Source organism: Choloepus didactylus, chromosome 12 (genome assembly GCF_015220235.1).
Source record: "Choloepus didactylus isolate mChoDid1 chromosome 12, mChoDid1.pri, whole genome shotgun sequence".
Classification (NCBI taxonomy): Eukaryota; Metazoa; Chordata; class Mammalia; order Pilosa; family Megalonychidae; genus Choloepus; species Choloepus didactylus.
Genome location: NC_051318.1, coordinates 13,532,464 through 13,551,595, shown reverse-complemented (window position 1 = coordinate 13,551,595; position 19,132 = coordinate 13,532,464). Strand labels below are relative to the sequence as shown.

Here is a 19,132-nt window from a genome sequence, read left to right as displayed (position 1 = left end):
TAATTAAATATAATTATGCAAACTATGTGCTAGATGCTGTAAGAGAATAAGTCAGAGACCCAGTCATTAGTGCATTTGTTAAAGGACAGATTGTTTTTAAGTGCATAAAATAAATGACAAGAATACAAGGTAGCTATGATGTTTCTAAGTGAGTTACAAATAAAGTGCAATGGGGGCTGGAGTATGGATAGGAGGTCGTGGTAAAGAAAGATCATATCCAATTGCAAGAATCAGGACAGGCTTCATGACTAAGTTAGGCACTTGAGATGTGCCTTGGGGGATGAGCACGACTGCAAAGGTCAGAGATGGTATCAGAAAGGGTTTCCAGCCTTAGGAACAGACATATTTGGCAAGAGTGTGAAGGACAATCTGTATGGAATGAAGGGCTCGACAGAATGACTGTCTGCTGGGCTTGCTAGTCACAGGAACTGGGAAGTTCAGGAAATAGTACGGTGTGTTCAGTTTCAGTAATTTTAAGTTGGAAATGTATTGTTGGTGCTTGGGAGGCATGTTAAGACTGGAGATGTTCAATGTGGAATGTAAAGGAAACCACACTTTAAGAGGAGAAGCATGAGCAGCATTTGGGAATTGCTGGAATGTAGATCAATGAGGGTCATAGACTCTACAACACTGGAGGTCATCACAGAGCAGAGATAAGTGAAATCAGTACTACCTGAGGTGGAAAGCCAAACCGAAATGACAACTCCATGTTCCTGATATGTGCAATTCATTCAAATAGCATTTAAGTCTGAGACTTCATCCTTCAAACCATAGGATGTCCATTCTTAAAACAGGTTCTGCTCCTTAAGTAAGTTCCACAGGCCCTTCTAGCCCACTTTTTTTTTTTTTTTTTTTTTTTTTGGCTCTGCAGGCCACTTATCTTTCAGAATTAAATCTCTGCCTGCTGTTCTTCCCCTTCTTCCAAACATGGGTGCATGTTCCACAGCTAAAACCAGGCTGCTAGCTTGGGGATAACAGAAGGGAATTACCATGCAGAAAAGAAAAACTTAAAACCTGATATCAGATACTACTGCTCCTAACACATCAGCCCTACTCTCCTGGAAGGGGCCCCTAGTGGCCATCTCTTTCTTAGCCCCCCATCCTGAAGCTGTGTTAAGTGCCAGCTTACCTTGTACCTTGCATTCCCCCAAGGTGGAGTCCAGACTCCTAACTCTCAGACTAGCTTCAGAAAGAATAATGGGTGTGCCAGTTTGAATATATTGTGTCCCCCAAATGCCATTATCTTTGATGTAATCTTGTTTGGGCAGACATTATCAGTATTGATTAGATTGTAATTCTTTGAGTGTGTCTTTGGAATGCGCCCCACCCAGCTGTGGGTGATGACTCTGACTGGATAATTTCCATGGAGGTGTTGCTCCGCCCACTCAGGGTGGGTCTAAGTTGAGTCACTGAAGCCATATAAATGAGGTGACGGACAGAGGGAACTCAGTGCAGCTATGAGTGATGTTTTGAAGAGGAGCTACAGCCAAGGGAGACACTTTGAAGAAAGCACAGGAGTTGCAGATGAGAGACATTTTGAAGACAGCTGTTGAAAGCAGACTCTTGCTCCAGAGAAGCTAAGACAGAATAAATACCTCAAGTGCAACTAAGAGTGACATTTTTGAGGAACTGCAGCCTGGAGAGGAATGTCCTGGGAGAAAGCCATTTTGAAACCAGAACTTTGGAGCAGATGCCAGCCACATGCCTTCCCAGCTAACAGAGGTTTTCTGGACACCATTGGCCATCCTCCAGTGAAGGTACCTGATTGCTGATGTGTTACCTTGGACACTTTATGGCCTTAAGACTGTAACTGTGTAACCAAATAAAACCCCTTTTATAAAAGCCAATCCATCTCTGGTGTTTTGCATTCTGGCAGCATTAGCAAACTAGAACGGTGGGCCATTCTCCTCCCTGCCCAAGGCCAGCTTCTGTTCCTGCCCCAGGATTATTGGCAGAACATTCAATTCTTTCAGAGAGAATTCTTACCTTCATCTAGGGTAGATCAAAATGGTAGACAAAAGTACATTTCAAAAAGTCTAGGCTCGTCAATGTTCAGGAATATCATGCATAGGTGGTGGGTATGTGGACGGGTGGTGCTGGGGTGGGCACCCACAGTGCAGGACCAGTCCCAGCCCCATGCCTCTTTCACAGCCTCTCCTCCAGGGTGGTGATTTGGTTTCTCAAGATCTGTAAGTAAATACTTGGGCAAAAAAGACAGATCTCTCAAGAAACACAAAATAACTTCCAGGTAGAGTCTGAGCTAAAACCATACCTAGGCCCATCTAACCAGAGTCAACATACTGAAATACTAAATAATATTTAATGCACTAAGCAAAAATTAAATATTATTAATTTAAACCATTAATTTAAACCATTAGTGAAGTCACTATTTTCTCCAAGGAAATTTATATAAGAGAAGGGTCCTTTGGAAGATTTAAAACAAAATAGTATCATCATCACATCATCATAATTTATGCATGGATATTTTTGACATAAACATATATATCCATTCATTAATTCAACAAATGTTTACTGTGCATGATGCTAGGTGTTATGGAAGATGCAAATATAACTTCCTATGGGAATTTATGAAACAGAATTTGATGAGGACCACAGGATAGATCAGGGGAGTATTGTGGGGAGTTTAAAAGTGGGAGAGATCATATCCTGTTTGGGGGACTGGGGAGCTTTGTAGAAATGGTAGCAAATGCAAACCAAAAACTTGAACAAACAGACGTGCAAAATACGAGGGATAAGGCAAAATGAGGGATTATTATCAAGATATCAAGGCTTTTCCTGCAGATTCCTTCCCTGCCTTTACATTGTTAACAAATTAGCTTCCATGGATTTATTCCCATTACTGTAACCTCATGGATAAAAATTGGTGTTATAGAGAATGGTGCAGAAGGCCGTACCCCAAATAATCTTCCCTCTGAATGAATGGGAACAATTTGAACGGTGTTCTGTCTGCAGAGTAACAATATTTAGGAGCATTGAGGACATTCCTCATTGATGCACTCTTTTTGATGTTTGTAGTATGTGTCAGTATGTCGCTATCACTGTGCAGTCCTTATGAGATTGTGAACGCAAAGAGTAGCCCAACTCATTGCATGCAAGCTATTTACAAACATTATACAGGCTTTTTCCGATCATGTGCCTGTTCTTTAAAATTTGAAGTTCGGAAGTTGCACAAAATGTGGTTCTGACATAAACCAGCATCCCTCACTCGTGCGTTTCTTTGGTTAAGGTGCTGACCCAGATCAGATTCTGACGATGTCGTTGTAAAAAAATAAAATCAACAACCCTCCCCCCCCCCCCAGTGATTGGAACCCACCCCACCTCTGACTACAAATCCCATCAAGCAGCTCAGCCCACGTTTCCCCTGTGTGGGGTGGAGTCGTGAAGGGGGTGGGCGCAGTGCGACCAGTGTATCCTGGGCATTGTAGTGCGGACCAGCCCCGGCTGGGCAGCGGGCGCGGGTTGAATCGGTCGGCGGCTCTGGTCAGCCACCCCCTCTCCCGGTCCTCACGACCCTGCCCATGCAAGCAGGCTGCGGAGGGGACGGCAACGACGGGAGGTGGCGCAGGGCGCTCGACGGCCGCAGGAGACCGGTTTCGCGACGTTTTGCGACAGCCGGGTCGGGTTCCGCGAGGGCTCACCCTCCTCCTCTCTCTGAGGAGGCACCGGCTGTTGTGCGGCGGCTGCCTTTCTGTCGGAGTGTATGGGAGCGCTAGTGAGTGAGTGAGTGAGTGTGAGTCTGTGCGAGAGGGAGAGGAGCGGGTGCGTGTCGTAGGAGGAGTGCCCGCCGCGCCGCCCGCCGCCGCACAGCCGCGGGAGCAGCCGGGCGGCTGAGAGGGCTGCGGGAGCCGGCGCCGCGGAGCCCGGGGACAAGGGCAGACGCCGCGCCCCGTCCCCAGCCTCCCCCGCCTGGCCCCGCTGCCCCCCTGGATGCCCCCGGCGCTCCCGCGGGGCCTCCTCCTGCTCTCGCCGCCCCCATCGGGCGGGTGCTGCGGCCGCCGGGCGTAGAGCGGGCGGGTTCCCGGGGGCAGCCTCCGCCTGTGCTTCCCCGGCGCCCAGTCCGGCCCCTCGGCCCCCTGACCCAGCTCCCCGGCCTCGGAGGCTGTGACAATGGACTATGACTTTAAAGTGAAGCTGAGCAGCGAGCGGGAGCGGGTCGAGGACCTGTTTGAATACGAGGGCTGCAAAGTTGGCCGAGGCACTTATGGTCACGTCTACAAAGCCAAGAGGAAAGATGGGTGAGTGCGTGTCTGTGTCTCCCGCAGACCGAGGCAGGTGGCCGGGGAAGAGCGGGCGCTGGCTGCCCTGCTCCCACTTCCTCGACACCCGCGTCTGTCCTCGCCAGCCAGGTTCGGGGAGGAAGTGGTGTACGAGGGGTTCCAAAGCCACAAGCAATCCTACGTGCCGCCTCTGTGTTCTTCTCGGGTGGCTGATAGGGAATAGGCGCTTCTACCCCTTGGGCCCTACAGACTTCAAGGGTTTTAGTACTAGATTTCAGTGCTAGGTTTTTTGTTTGTTTGTTTGTTTTTTCTTTTTTTTTTTTTTTTAATAATTCGTTATATATTGTCAGTTTAAATGTTTTTTGTTTTTTTTTTCTTGTCGCTTTATTATGGTCACCTTCTGGGGATTTCCTCACCCGCCTCTGGAGTGATATCCATCAGTCTGGAAGGGAAGCTGTAATCTTTTCCCTCGACCAGTTTGTTATTGATTTACAATCAAATTTGGATTTTATTTGCGGGAAAGAAGGCAGCACGGAAATGTGGTTGTTGAGCATTCCTCATAGTGATCATTTGTAAAATAAATGTAGCAAGTGTTATTTAAACATCATTAGCTGTGAGTTTTTGCATAGAACAATGGGGGTTTTGCTGCAGGGTGGGTGTTGGGGAAAGGCAAGTGACAAACGGGCTATCTATTCAGGCTGTTCCCCCAAAATTTAGCAGCTGTGAGTGAACTTTAAATAGTCTCTTTGCTTTAAACATTCTTCCCTAGAAATAACATAATTAAATCTATGATTGGTAATACTCCCAGTTTAGTTTCTTAAGCAGTCAAGGAAGTGTTCATTTTTTCCTTTGTCGGTAGATGAATGTCTTGTGATATTGACAGAAGAGAAAGAAATTCTTAGTTGGGGAGAAAATATATTTAAAAAAATTTTAACTCCTTGCTTTCCTCTTATAAAATGGATGTTGTCTCTGTTGCCTTTGACACTAGAGAAAATTGTTGGGAAGATAATGTCAAAGCTTATTATAGAATCTTTGAAGTCTTAGAAACAGAGTCGCTTTACTTGAACATCACTGTTAGTTTGCATAGCTGCTGTTTAACATTTAAAATAAGTACTTTTTTTTTTCTCCAGATTAGAAGGAGGTATGTTTAGAACTACTTTAGCACTAGAAAAATGAAACCATTCATAAAGCTGAAGTAAGTTACCTGGAGGGAGAAAAGAAGGCAACATTTACAAAAGCTATAGTGTTCTGGATAATGGAAAAGGAAATGTATTAACATTTTTCTCAGATTTACTGAGATGTCTTTCTAAAATAATTTAAAATGGACTCTAAGAGGAAGATAGTTCTAATTAATTTGATAGTTCTAATTAATTTGAAATGTATATTTCAGTGCTTTTAGGCAGCAGTAAAGCAGTACAGATATCTGCAAAAGGTAGGGTTTTTAAAACTTGATACTCTGGATGCCACGTGTATTTAAAAGTACTTTTTAGTGGAATGGATAGTCTGGTGACATTTGAGAAATCAGCCTCTGGAGATACTGCTGACTCTGTTGTCTAATTAGATTTCTTATTAAAGCATTACTCTGAAATGACATACATATTTTAAAAACTATGCTTGATTAACTGCCCATGAAATGTTTTTTCAGAAGTCTTAAACCATCTCCCCTTCCCCCCCTCCCCCAATATTATGCAATTTGGGACATAATAAAATATGCAGTCCCATGAGATGAGACACTAATACATTTGATCCATTGGTCATCTGTTTTATAAGATTCTAGGACTTTAAATTATTGTTAATCTCTCTGAGAGAAGCCCGTTCTGTTTTCATAAATTACCAAAGTAAGCTAATAAAATATGCAAATTTGATTAACTTTATTTTATGTTTATTTTAAAGCTATAATATTGTATATTGACAGGAGGTACTTTTAAGTACATTTAATATCATGGTCAAGTTTTAATTTAAGCTGTCGAGAATAACTTGAGAAGAATTACACAATTTAAACATGGCTGAATATATAGTTTATAAACATTTCTTAGTCATTTATGATAACCGAAAAGTAACATTGTGTTTTGGAAAAATAGCTTTTTGTTTATAATCTTTTGGGCTTGTTTTCTAGCGTCCTTTAATGATTTTGTTTATATGATGAACTTTTTTTTTTTAATGGATCAAATATCAAGAGAGTTTTAAAATTATTGAAAATGGTTTTTGTTTTCCAGAGGGAATGGTTTTCAGGTTGGCTTTTTTTGTAACTTCAGTCAGGTAAAATACAGCATGGTATTTATGAGGGTCTTTTGAGCTTATGTCAGTGAAATTCAATTTAATGTATTTGGTCCTGGTGAAATAAAATTTGTGGCTGTTTAATCTTTTATAAAAAGATCATGATCAAATAATTTATTTTTAGTATTGATTTGCTTTCAAATTAATTTATATATTCTGCAACTTAAATTTCAGAGTATTCTACAAATCCAGACAGTAACACCTTCAAAGAGAATTCTAAGATTTACAATAAAGTGAAATAATATAAGCATAGTTTTATTTAGACATGTTTGACTATTAAAATGAATATATGTAAATATTGTATCCTTTTCATTTGTCCACTGAGCACCATGGAACATGAATAATTGGTAAAAAGAATTTAGGTCAAAGGAATTAGCTCCTTTGTTAAGTTTCAGAAAATAAAACAGCTCAGAAGATAACTTCTTTGACTTAAGGGATTAGTAACACTATCCTGCTTGTAAACTGTACTTATGATAAACTCAGCATTTTAAGGAATGTAGGGAAAGGGGAAATACTTTAATGGAGGCATGATCACATACAGGGAAAGGGACCTTTTATAATTGTGTTAATTTCAGATTCTAATAGAGTTAAAATGTAAATGTGCAATAAATCTTGGAATTAATTTGTTCTCCCTGTCAGTAGAAATGAGGTAGGGAGTGTCTTTTGTGTCTGAACACCAAAAGGATACCCAGTTGCAAGCAGAGGGATTAATATTCTTTCTGAGTCAGTTGGTTTTCTTTCCTCGTTGCAGAATTTAGGCAACCGAACTCATTTTGTTTGAAAGAATAGAAAAGTGTGAGAAAACGGAAACCGTTTGTGTTTTTAAATTCAAAACTTTCAATATAGGCACTGGACATTTGTAGGATTTAAATATCAATTTGAGATAATAATTTCATCTCCAAAAAAGAAAAGCAAAAGAATTTTCTTGAATAAAGTTATTAATTTGTTACACTTTGTGTTTAAAGGAATAAATAAAATATAATTAGGATTTTTTTGTGTGTTTATGGTAAATATATGGAGCACTTTTGTAGAAAACCTAGAAGTTAGTAGTCAGTCGTAAAGTTAATTGTTGAGTAATTAAGTACCAGGCCCTGGGCAAAGCACCTTACATACATCAAATATGTAATCCTTGTAAGAACCCTATGAAATTGGTTCTATTGTTTTTAAATTTTATAGGCAAGGAAATTTAGGCTTAGAAAGGTTGAACACGTTTGCCCATGGTTAATTTAATGTTAGAGCTGGGATTAGAGGATTGAGATTAAGCCCATGCTCTTAACCATTAGGTTTCATATCATAAATATTTTAAAATAAATATAAACTTAGACATGGAAATTTGATTTCTAATGGGTCCTCAGAAAGCATGAATGCCTTATCATAGGATTATTCTTCTCATAAACTGGTACATGTTTTTGGTACATTTCTGTCCCTTTTTTTTCCCAAGTGCTACAAAACATGTATGTAGATATATGGGTATAGATATATTTGGTGATATATGTATAGACATATGTATGTCTGTATGTATATACATGCATACGTGTGTGTGTGCACGCATACTTGAGCAAACTCAAATAGAGGGCATGTTAGGATATGAAATTCCTTCATGTAGAGGAAAGAGCTGTAAATTGGGAGCCAGGAGATTGAGTTCAGACTCTGTCTCTAGTAGTATGACTTTGGGCAAGTTATTTACCCTTGTAGATCTTATTTTCCTTATTTGTGAGATTAGGAGATTAGAGTAGGTAACTTTTAGGGTCTTTTCTAGCATTATGATTTGAGAAAGTAAAATTATGAATATAAAATGTAATTTTTTGCAAGATTAGGTAAACAACCACTAAAGCAAAAGTTTTACTTTAGATAATGGTACGCTTCCATATTTCATAGTCTCGTGTTTTAACATGGGTTTATTTCAACTGCTAAAAAAAACAAGTTAGGTAATTCCCGAAGACCTACCTAACATTCCATATATACTTTGACCCTCCCCCATATTTATCTCTAAGATGTTGGGGATTTATGAGTTAGTGCCTGCTCCCACTCCTGTGAACCATTCATTTAGTGGCCAGCACAAGGGACCTCGTTTGATTCTGGCTTCACTGGAACTTCGTCAGAACTTTCCTTAACTGTGATCAGAACTTTGTTGGAATCCTTTCTTTTCCCAAAGAAGTCTAATAGAGAAGTCAGCACCCCACCTGCCTTTTTTCCCTCTAATCCTGTATCTAAGTTCAGTTTGATTTAAATATCTCTTAGATGCCAGAAATGCTAAATATAACATGTAATAGGTTACTCTCCATCATCGGGGATTTTGTATGAACAATAAAGAGTATTTCTCATAATTTTAAAGAAAGTGACAGAAAAGGACAGGCAGAATATTTACTTTGCACTGGCAGTTGAATTTATCTTTCTTACATATTCAGAACATTAAAATCCACCCTTTGGGCCACTTTGAGGTTTCATGCTTAGATACCATTTTCTTAGTATTAGCAAAACTGGCAAATTAAGTTAACTCATTTGGGGTTTGTTCATGTGAGTTATTACTTTTACTCTGTCTTCCAACATTTGAAGTTCATTCATTCATTCACTGAACAATTATTTATTGGATCTTTTTTTATGCCAAGTACTGTCCAAGGTATTGTGGATGCAGAGATGAATATTCTGTTATTTGAGGAGGCATCTACTGGGGGAAACAAACATGTGAATGCATTGTAGCAATTTAATAAGTATAATAATTAATACAGGGTGTTACAGGAACACAGAGAAGGAAGCCTCCAGTTTCCCAGAGTTGTCAGGAAAAGCCTCTCAATGAAGGCAGCTTTTCATTTGAATCTTAAAAGATAGGAAGATCTCAGCGGAAAGGACATTCTAAGAATGACTAGGACAGAGATTGATGCTTTTTAATGTGCATCCTGCAGACTCCTGAAAATTTTATGGGGTTGATTTTTTTCTTCCCACACCTTTCTTCCATACTCCTTTTCCTTTGCCAATATATTTTGAGCTCCTACTGTACGTGTAGTACTATGTCCATGCACTGCAAATGTTCCATTGTATCCACCAGGCACTATGGGTTAGCAGTGGGGATAAATTTATCAGCATGTGGTGGACACCATAATTGTGTGTATGACAGTTTTCTGTTACAAGAATATTGAAGAATCAGAATACAAGCAGCCCCTGAGATCCAAGTATCTGATTTAAAAATATATCGCATGTTAAATTGCCATGGTGAACTCCATTTTGATTGCTACTCTGGTTGGCAGATGATTCATCTTTGGCCAGACCTCCATGAGGAGTAGGGAGCTGAGGTGATGGCAGCAACAGACTGGATGGGAAAAGGTGTTTCCCATTTAGAGTTTAGGAAGTAATGGAATTTCTCTTTTTTGGAGCTCGGTGATGGGAGATAGTGGTAGGGAAAGGGCTTCTGGCATTCTGGATTTCAGCTAGGAAAATAGAAATAATGAAAAATTATAATAAATTACTGTAAGCCTATGCAAACTTAACTCCTTTTTCAAAAATTATGTCTTGGCAATTTGTTTAGAATTTTTATTGATAAACATTTGAAATGTGATCCATTCATAGTTGGGAACAGTAAATGCCAGATCAGTGTTGATAAATATATATTATTCCCTGTGGCTGATGTCATCTTTCCTGTAGTGCCTTTCATTGTTCAATCTGATCTTCATTGTCTCTTTTATTCTTTTTCTGTTCTTAGCTGCTGCTAAAGAATAAAAATCCTACTGCCTTTTCCTCCTTCAGAACAATTTGTAAATTCTTTCCTTCTTACCAACCTTAGGTAGGCCTTGGTCATCTCTTGTTATTTAGAAACTATTATATCTTTTGTCAGCTCAAGGCAGTTCTTGAAGATTGTCACTAATAAGTGGCTTTCATCTGTTATTTTGATCTTAGTACTTGAAGTGTACCGTTAGCATCATGATTATCAGTATTCTTTAGTACAGTTATTGTTAGAAAGTCCGCAAACCAATCCCTGACATAGTAAGCTGTCATTACTGATGATATTGTATCATGTCCTTCAGGTATGTTGGGGCAGAAAAATGCTGAGAAATCCCCTTCCCCAGTTAAAATTGAGATGCAATTCACATACCATAAAATTCACCTTTTTAAAGTGTACGATTAAGTGGGTTTTAGTACAGGGTGTGTAACTATCACCACTAATTCCAAAACGTTTTCATCACCTCAAAAAGAAAATCTTCATACCCGTTAACAGTCACTCCTCATTCCCTCCTCATTCCCTCCTCTCTCTAGCCCCTGGCAACCACTAATCTATTTTCTGTCTCTATGAATTTGCCTATTCTGGACATTTCATGTAAATGGAGATCATACAAAATGTGGCCTTTTGTGTCTGGCTTCTTTCATTAAGCATAATGTTTCCAAGTTTCATCCATGTTTTAGATTCATTCCTTTTTATGGCCAAGTAATATTCCACTATATGGGTATACCAAATTTTATTTATCCATTTATCGTTTGATGGACATTTGGGTTCTTTCTACTTTTGGCTATTATGAATAATGCTACTGTGAGCTGTTGCGTGCAGGTCTTTTTATGTGGATCTAGTGTTTTCAGTTCTCTTGGGTATATACTTAGGAATTGAATTTCTGGGTCATATGGTACCTATGTTTAACTTCTTGAAGAATTGCCAAACTGTTTCCCAAAGGAGCTAAAAACCACTTTTGAGTGGCTTTATATTGACTGTGTTTTAGGACCAACGTCTTTGACCTTTGTGTACAAGACCTGACTAGCCTTCCTTTTCCTCTGTGTCCACAGAACAGTCTTGCAGTGGTTCTGAATGAAATAGATTCATACAGCTCCTCCTACTTCATCAGGTCAGACCACTCTTAACTCTGAACTTGTTCTCAGGCAGTACCTTTTGCTGGAACATTTTTTCCCTCCATGAAATAAATTCTATAATCTCAGAAATCCTAAGTACTCCATCTTAACATACAACTCCAATTATTACCTCTTCACTCATCACCCCACAAAACATAGTTCTTCTTGAGTTTATTATGTAACTTCTTCAGTTTATGTGTGGTTAATGTTTATATATCCTTTGGGTATTTCTGGTGAATGTTTTATGTGCTAGATATTGTAGATTTCCTCTAGGACAGTGATTGTAGTCCTCTCAGCTCCTGGCACATTTGCCAAATGTTAACAGGTATTTAGTATTTTTGTTGTTGTTGTTGTTGTTGTACCTAAAATTCATATTTGCAAATCCTCTTCTAAACTTGCTGTCATTAAAAACCCGAGGCATGTTATAGGAAATTAGAAAAGCAGTGCCTTGTGGAAAAACCCTGAGAAGCAAAGTTTGATGGGTTGTCTACATTGATACTAGGAACTGAAATGAACAGAATTATAAACCAAAGGCAGAGGCAGTCTTTGTGATTAGCTGAATCCAAATCCAGATGGAAGACCCAGATATTTGAAAATTGAATCACTACTAAAATGAAAGTATTTTCTGAAATATACCTTATACAATGAATCGGTTTAAATGAAGATCAAACTTAAATTTCTAAAATTAAGGAAAATATAATTAGTCTGTAGATCAAAGCTGGCATTTACTTTTGTTTAAGCTCCTTGGTTATACTGTATTTATCATGGTTGTTTCATATTTCAAGTTTACTTCTGTTATATGATTAAAAATTATTTAGTTAATTGCTAGTCAGGGTAACTCAGTTGTTACCCATCTATTCTCAAGGTAAGCTTTTTAAAATTATAATTTTATTATAGTCTATGAATTCTAAGAAAGAATTATCCTAAGGAGAGAATTCTGTACATAATGATGCAGAGCATACTCTGTTTCTATACACCTGAATTCATGGATTGTCTAGAGAACTAGACAGATTTCTAAAAAATAACTTGTTCATCAGTGTTATTAGTCTTTTATGAAACAAATCATATTTTTGGAGAAAAGGGAGGTAGGCACTGAAAACTTATAAGGCTTCTATTTTGAGAAAAAACAATATCTGAACAGATAGGTTTGTTCAGATAAGTTTGTTTAGAGGTTTTTTTTCCACTTTATGAAAGAATCCCTTTAAGTGAGCTCCCTTAGCACATTTATCATATGACTCAGTTTGCAAAAAATTGAGTTTTACACACAGTTTCAAAGAAAATGTCAAGCTCAAAGTAAAGCATAATTATAATTTATATTCTAATGCTGACTTAATGTAGAAATTTCTTTTAAATGCGACAATAAATCTTTTAAATATTTCGTATTTCATTGTAGTTCTTTTTGTAAATTTGTGTATTCATAACTTATTTGATAGCATTTAACTCAGTGTTTGTTTTATGCCAGGTTCTGTGCTAGATACAGGTTATTCATCAGAGAGCAGCTCATAGTCTAAGTCTTTAGGGAACTTACAGACTTTTGAAGGTAGGGGCATAGGCAAGTAAACAGGCAACTATAATATAGTGGAGTAAGGGCTGCGATAGGGAAAATTGTAGATTACCATGCGGGTATCTAATCTGCTCCTGGGGGCTCAAGGATGATACTTCAGTTGAGACTTGAAAGATAATTAGAAGTTAGACAAATGAATGGACAGTAAATAAGAGTGAGAGTGGGGGGTGGGGAGTTATATTGCAAGCTAGAGAGCAGCATCAGTGTTGCCTCTAGAATTTCCTTATATGGGCAGGGGTTGCAATCTGATTGAAGGGGAGTGCAGTAGGGGTCATATGACGTATAGTAAGCAAGTTTTAACTTACATAGTCTGTTTGAGGTAATTTCAGGAGTGTGTGTTAGGAGGGAGGGAAGACTAAAGCTCTCCCAGCAACCTTTTGGGGCCACCACTGAGTAGCATGTACAGAGATATGAAGGAAAGATAGTATTGAGTGAACTGAAAGAATTTCAGTACTGACCTTAGAGAGGAGACAGGGATGGTGTGAGAGGTATAAAAAAGTGACATTGGAGAAACAAGTAGAGATAGCTATGTATGGTATTGAAAATCATTTTATGGACTTTGTACTTTATTCTGAAGGTAGCAGGACCATATGTAGGGGTTAAGCAGGTAGTAACAAGTTCAGATTTCTCATTTTAAAAGATTGCTTGGCAACACAATGAGACTGGACATAGGGAACTTTGGTTAGGAGAATGTTATCCAAGTGAGAGATGCTGGTGGTTTGAATTAGAGAAGTGACAGAGGGTATGGGGAGGAAGTAGAGTTGATAAGGCTTGCATATTGGATGTAAGAGAGATAAAGGAGTGGAAGAACCGAGGATAATAAGTTTCTGGTTAGGGCAGCTGGATATTGCCATTCGTGCAGGTAGCCAAAACAGGAAGAGGTGTGAGGGGGAAAATGCTGAGTCCAGTTTTGATATAGTGAATTTTAGGTACCTGTTGAACGTCTAAGAAGAAATGTCCTGGTTAGAAGAGAGCCTAGGACTGAGAATAGAGAAAGAGAAGTCCACCTAGGAGACAAGAAGTTGAATCCAGAGAGGGAGGAGAAAAACCAGGGCCACCCCACTGTGCACCTGGAGCTGTGCAGTTATACAGCTTATTGGTTGTACATAGCAGCTCTTTGAAAAGTCAGGTCCTTGTAGGTAGAAATATGGCAGCCCAGGATAGAGTGTTTCCAGAAGTAGTGATAGGCTGTCATGTTGCACAGAAGTCAAGTGAAAACTGGGGTATGATATTTATTTATTTATTTATTTTTTAAATAATTCAATTTTATTGAGATATATTCACATACCATACAGTCATACAAAGCGTACAATCAGTTGTTCACAGTACCACCATATAGTTGTGCGTCTATCACCACAATTAATTTTTGAACATTTTCATTACCACACAGACAAAAGTAATGAGAATAAAAATTAAAGTGAAAAAGAACAATTAAAGTAGAAAAGATCACTGGGTGCTTTTTTTTTTTTTTTTTTTTGCCCCTGTTTTTCTGCTCATCCCTCCATACGCTGGACAGAGGGGAGTGTGATCCACATGGCTTTCCCAATCACATTGTCATGGGGTATGATATTTTGAACAAAAGAAAACCTTGGCTAAAGATTTTAGACACCAAAGCTTAAGTAAGAACAAACTTTGTAGATTTTATCCAAAATGTTTTGGTACTTTCGTGGTTAATTAGCCTTATCATTCAGAGCCAAGCAATGAAAAGCTGCTCCTTCCTCTTCAGTTCCCCGTTGGCTATTTTACTGAAGCTAAACCTGAAGATGTCATTTTGTTTTCTTTTTTATTCCATATTATTCAAGATAGTTTTTATATTTTTAAAAAGAAAATAGCTGTATTGCTTTTTTTTTTTTTTTTTAATCAAGATTGTTCACAAACCATACAATTATCCCAAGATCCAAAATGTACAATCACGGTACCATCATACAGCTGTGCATCCATTACCACAATTAATGTTTTTTTCAATTTTTAGAACATTTTCATTACTCCAGAAAAGAAATAAAGACAAAAAAAAGAAACTCAAAGCCTCCCATACCCCTAACCACCCCCCTCTATTATTGAGTCTTAGTATTGGTTTAGTACATTTGTTACTGTTGATGAAAGAATGTTAAAATACTACTATGTAGTATATAGTTTGCAATAGATATATATTTTTTCCTATATGCCCCTCTGTTATTAACTTCTAGTTATAGTGTCATACATTTGTTCTAGTTCATGAGAGATTTCTAACATTTGTACAGTTGAACACGGACATTGTCCACCACAAGATTCACTGTTTTATACATTCCCATCTTTTAACCTCCAACTTGCCTTCTTGTGACATACGTGACTCTAAGCTTACCCTTTCCACCACCTTCACACATCTTTCAGCACTGTTAGTTTTCTCGCAACATGCTGCCATCACCTCTGTCTACTTCCAAACATTTAAGTTCAACTTAGTTGAACATTCTGCTCATAATAAGCAACCACTCTCCATTCTTTAGCCCTGTTCTATATCCTGGTAACTTATATTTCATGTCTGAGTTTACATATTATTGCTAGTTCATATCAGTGAGACGCTGCAATATTTGTCCTTATGTATTTGTCTTATTTCACTCAGTGTAGTGCCCTCAAGGTTTTTTTCATCAACCCATTTTTTTAAAGACAGTTTTCTTCAGACACCGTACATTCCGTCCTAAGTAAACAATTGTTGGTTCCCTGTATAGTCACATATTTATGTATTCAGCACCATTGCCACTATCTATATAAGGACATCTCCATTTCTTTCACAAAGAAGGAGGAAGAGTCAATAAGGTAGAGAGACAACAGAAAAAAAAGAGAGAGAGAGAGAGAAAGTGACAACTAGGAAGTGACAAAAAGAAAGATAGCATTAAGCCCAAGTAGAATAAAGAGTCAGACAACCTCACCAATGCCAGGAGTCCCATACCCCTTCCCTATGCCCCCCCCCCATATGCATTTAGCTTTGGTATATTGCCTTTGTTACATTAAAGGAAGGATAATAATGTTTCTGTTAATTATCGTCTCTAGTTTGCATTGATTGTATTTTTCCCCCAGTCCCACCCTATTTTTAACACCTTGTAATGTTGACATTCATTTGTTCTACCTCATGTAAAGACGTATTTGTACCTTTTATCCTAATCATTGAGCACCCTAGGTTTCACTGAATTATACAGTCCCAGTCTTTATCTTTCCTCTTTCATTCTGGTGTCCCACATCCTCCTAACCTTCCTCTTTCAACCATGCTCAGTCATGTTTGTTAATGTACTTACATTGCTCTGCTACTATCTCCCCAAATTGTATTCCAAACCTCTCACTCCTGTCTTTTCCTTTCTGTCTGTAGCGCTCCTTTTAGTGTTTCCTCTAGAGCAGATATCTTGTTCACAAACTCTGTAATTGTCTGTTTGTCAGAGAATATTTTAAGCCCTCCCTCATATTTGAAGGACGGTTTTGCTGGATATAGGATTCTTGGTTGGTGGTTTTTCTCTTTCAGTATTTTAAATATATCACCACTTCCTTCTTGCCTCCATTTCTCTATTGAGAAATCTGCACATGGTCTTATCAAGCTTCCTTTGTATGTGATGGATTGCTCTTCTCTTCCTGCTTTCAGGATTCTCTGTTTATCTTTGACATTTGATAATCTGATTATTAAAGATCTTGGCATAGGCCTATTCAGATCTGTTCTGTTTGGGGTATGCTGCACTTCTTGGATCTGTAATTTTATGTCTTTCATAAGAGATGGGAAATTTTCATTGATCATTTCCTCTATTATTGTTTCTGCCCCTTTTCCCTTCTCTTTTCCTTCTGGGACACCAGTGACACATACATTCCTGCATTTTGTTTTGTCCTTAAGTTCCCGGAGATGTTGCTCATATTTTTCCATTCTTTTCTCTATCTGTTCTTTTGTGTGTAGGATTTCAGGTGTCTTGTTCTTCAGTTCCTATTTTCTTCTGCCTCTTGAGATCTGCTGTTGTATGTCTCCACTGTGTCTTTCATCTCTTGTGTTGTGCCTTTCATTTCCATAGATTCTGCCAGTTGTTTTTTTCGAACTTTTGATTTCTACCTTATGTACGCCCAGTGTTTTCATTATACACGTCATCTCTTTTGCCATATCTTTCCTAAACTTTTTGAATTGATTTAGCATTAGTTTCAATTCCTGTATCTCAGTTGAAGTGTAAGTTTGTTCCTTTGACTGGGCCATAACGTTGTTTTTCTTAGTGTAGGTTGTAGTTTTCTGTTGTCTAGGCATCTGGTTTCCTTGGTTACCCCAATCAGGTTTTCCCAGACCAGAATGGGCTCAGGTCTCAGAAGGAGGCAATAGTATCAGGTCTCCCTGAGGATGTGTCTTAGAAGATTGATACACCCTGTGAGGCCTCAAGTCACTGTGCTTTTCTGCCCAGCAGGTAGCCCCTGTCAGCCTATAGCTCCTGACTGGGGTAAGGAGGTGTGGCCTGTGGCTGTTTTCCCCTAGGCTCTGGGGTCTGGTTCTGAATGGCAGGCGGGTAGTAGAGCTTGGCACCATCTCTTTCCTCTTAGGGAAGATACATCCCCTGGGGAGATACCATTTGCATTCGAATAGTCTCTGCCTGTGCTGTCTCTACCCTTGTCTGGGTCATAGCACTGGGAACTGAAAGTGGCTGAGACTTTCTCCACTGAGCCGAAAAAGGGACAGAAAGCCCTCCTTAAGGGCGATTCCATGGCCACCCTCAGTTTCACCTGTTGGCCAGAGATAGAACCTGGTCCTCTAGGCACCCTGTACCTCCCAGAGAGGTCCTCTGGCTCTCCAAGGTCAGTTGTCACCAAAAGCCTCTGTCTGCTTGTTGGGGATTTATAGCTTATACTGAGCAGTCCACATTTGTTAATTAAAATGTCAGTTGGATCTGACCTGAGGTACATTCACTTGTTGAGAGAGTGCTGCTCTCTGGCACCACGAGGCTTTGCAGTTTGGGCTACCATGGGGGAGGGGCTATCGGCTTGGATCTGCAGTTTTTACTTACAGATTTTATGCTGTGATCTTGGGCATTCCTCCCAATCCAGGTTGGGGTATGTGTGGGCAGTCATGTTTGTTCCCCAGCAGTTATTCCACATTATTTACTAGTTGTTCCTGGTTGTTTATTAGTTGTTCCAGGGGGACTAACTAGCTTCCACTACTCTCTATGCCGTCATCTTCTTCCACCTCTGTATTGCTTTTTTCTGATTATAAAAATGATATATGCTCATTGTAAAAAATTTCAGTTAGCTCAGAAATAAAAACACAAACTAAAAGCCCTGACTCTATACCAGTAGATAATTGCTATTTTCCTTATCTTCTTTCCAGATAACTATGAATAGATTAATGAAATCTGTGATTTTATATTTTTTCATTCAGAAATGTTATGCATCTTCCCATGTCAGTAAATATAGTTCTCTATCACTTTAAGTTATTGTGGAGCATCACATGACATGTATGCATGTAAATACATATTTGGGTAGCTTCTTTATTAATAGACATTTAAGTAGTCTACAAATTTTAGCCATTACGATTAGTGGTGAACCTCCTTCTAAATGTCTACAGTTCTCCAATGTACACTTAGGTCCTTGAGGTGGAATTACAGGGTCAAAGATTATGCCGTTTCAACAACTGTGTTTTTATTATAAAATAAAATTGGGTTGTAAATTAATATATTCACATGATTAAAAATGAGAACAGTACAAAAGGGTACCCAGAAAAATCCAAGTTTCCCTTCTACCTCAGATTTAGTTCTCTCTAGGGATAATCATTTTCAGCAGTTCCTTATGTATATGCATATACAAGTATATATATTTGCATGGGTAGACTTTAAATTTATATCAAACTTTTATTCATTTTAAGCAGATAATATATACATTTGGGAAAAAATTAACATAAACTGAAGGAGTTAAAACTTAAATCTTCTCACCTGTGTCTCTTCCAGAGACTCATTTCCTTTCCCCAGAGCTATGTACTGTTTCTTGCATATTCTTTCCAGTTTATGGTTTATCTTTTCACTTTGTTTGTGGTGTTATGGTAGAACTTCCCAGGCTCCTAAAGTTCCCCACAGGGACATTTGCTGCGGATCATACCATTGGCAAGTAGTGAAGTTCCAAGCAAGAGAAACTTCCTTTGCCATGTCAGGGAGTTTTATCCCTCTAGACTTCTCTAAACTGTTCTAAACTGCCCAACTACAGGTTACTGGTAAATACCCTAGCACATCCCTACAAGGCTTTG

At 38.8% G+C, this 19,132-nt stretch overlaps 1 protein-coding gene across 3 annotated transcripts in view; it reads left to right on the top strand.

Moving 5' to 3' along the window:
• The first annotated feature begins 3,654 nt into the window (after positions 1–3,654).
• CDK8 (cyclin dependent kinase 8) overlaps positions 3,655–19,132 on the top strand; it is a 147,377-nt gene continuing 131,899 nt past the window's right edge. Inside the window, exon 1 of one of the 3 annotated variants that reach the window (XM_037800082.1) lies at positions 3,655–4,256. In XM_037800082.1, the coding sequence (XP_037656010.1) occupies positions 4,129–4,256 (128 nt within the window). In that variant the 5' untranslated portion in view covers positions 3,655–4,128. The remainder of the gene's footprint in view (positions 4,257–19,132) is intronic. The other 2 variants (XM_037800081.1, XM_037800080.1) reach the window with 2 other exon arrangements.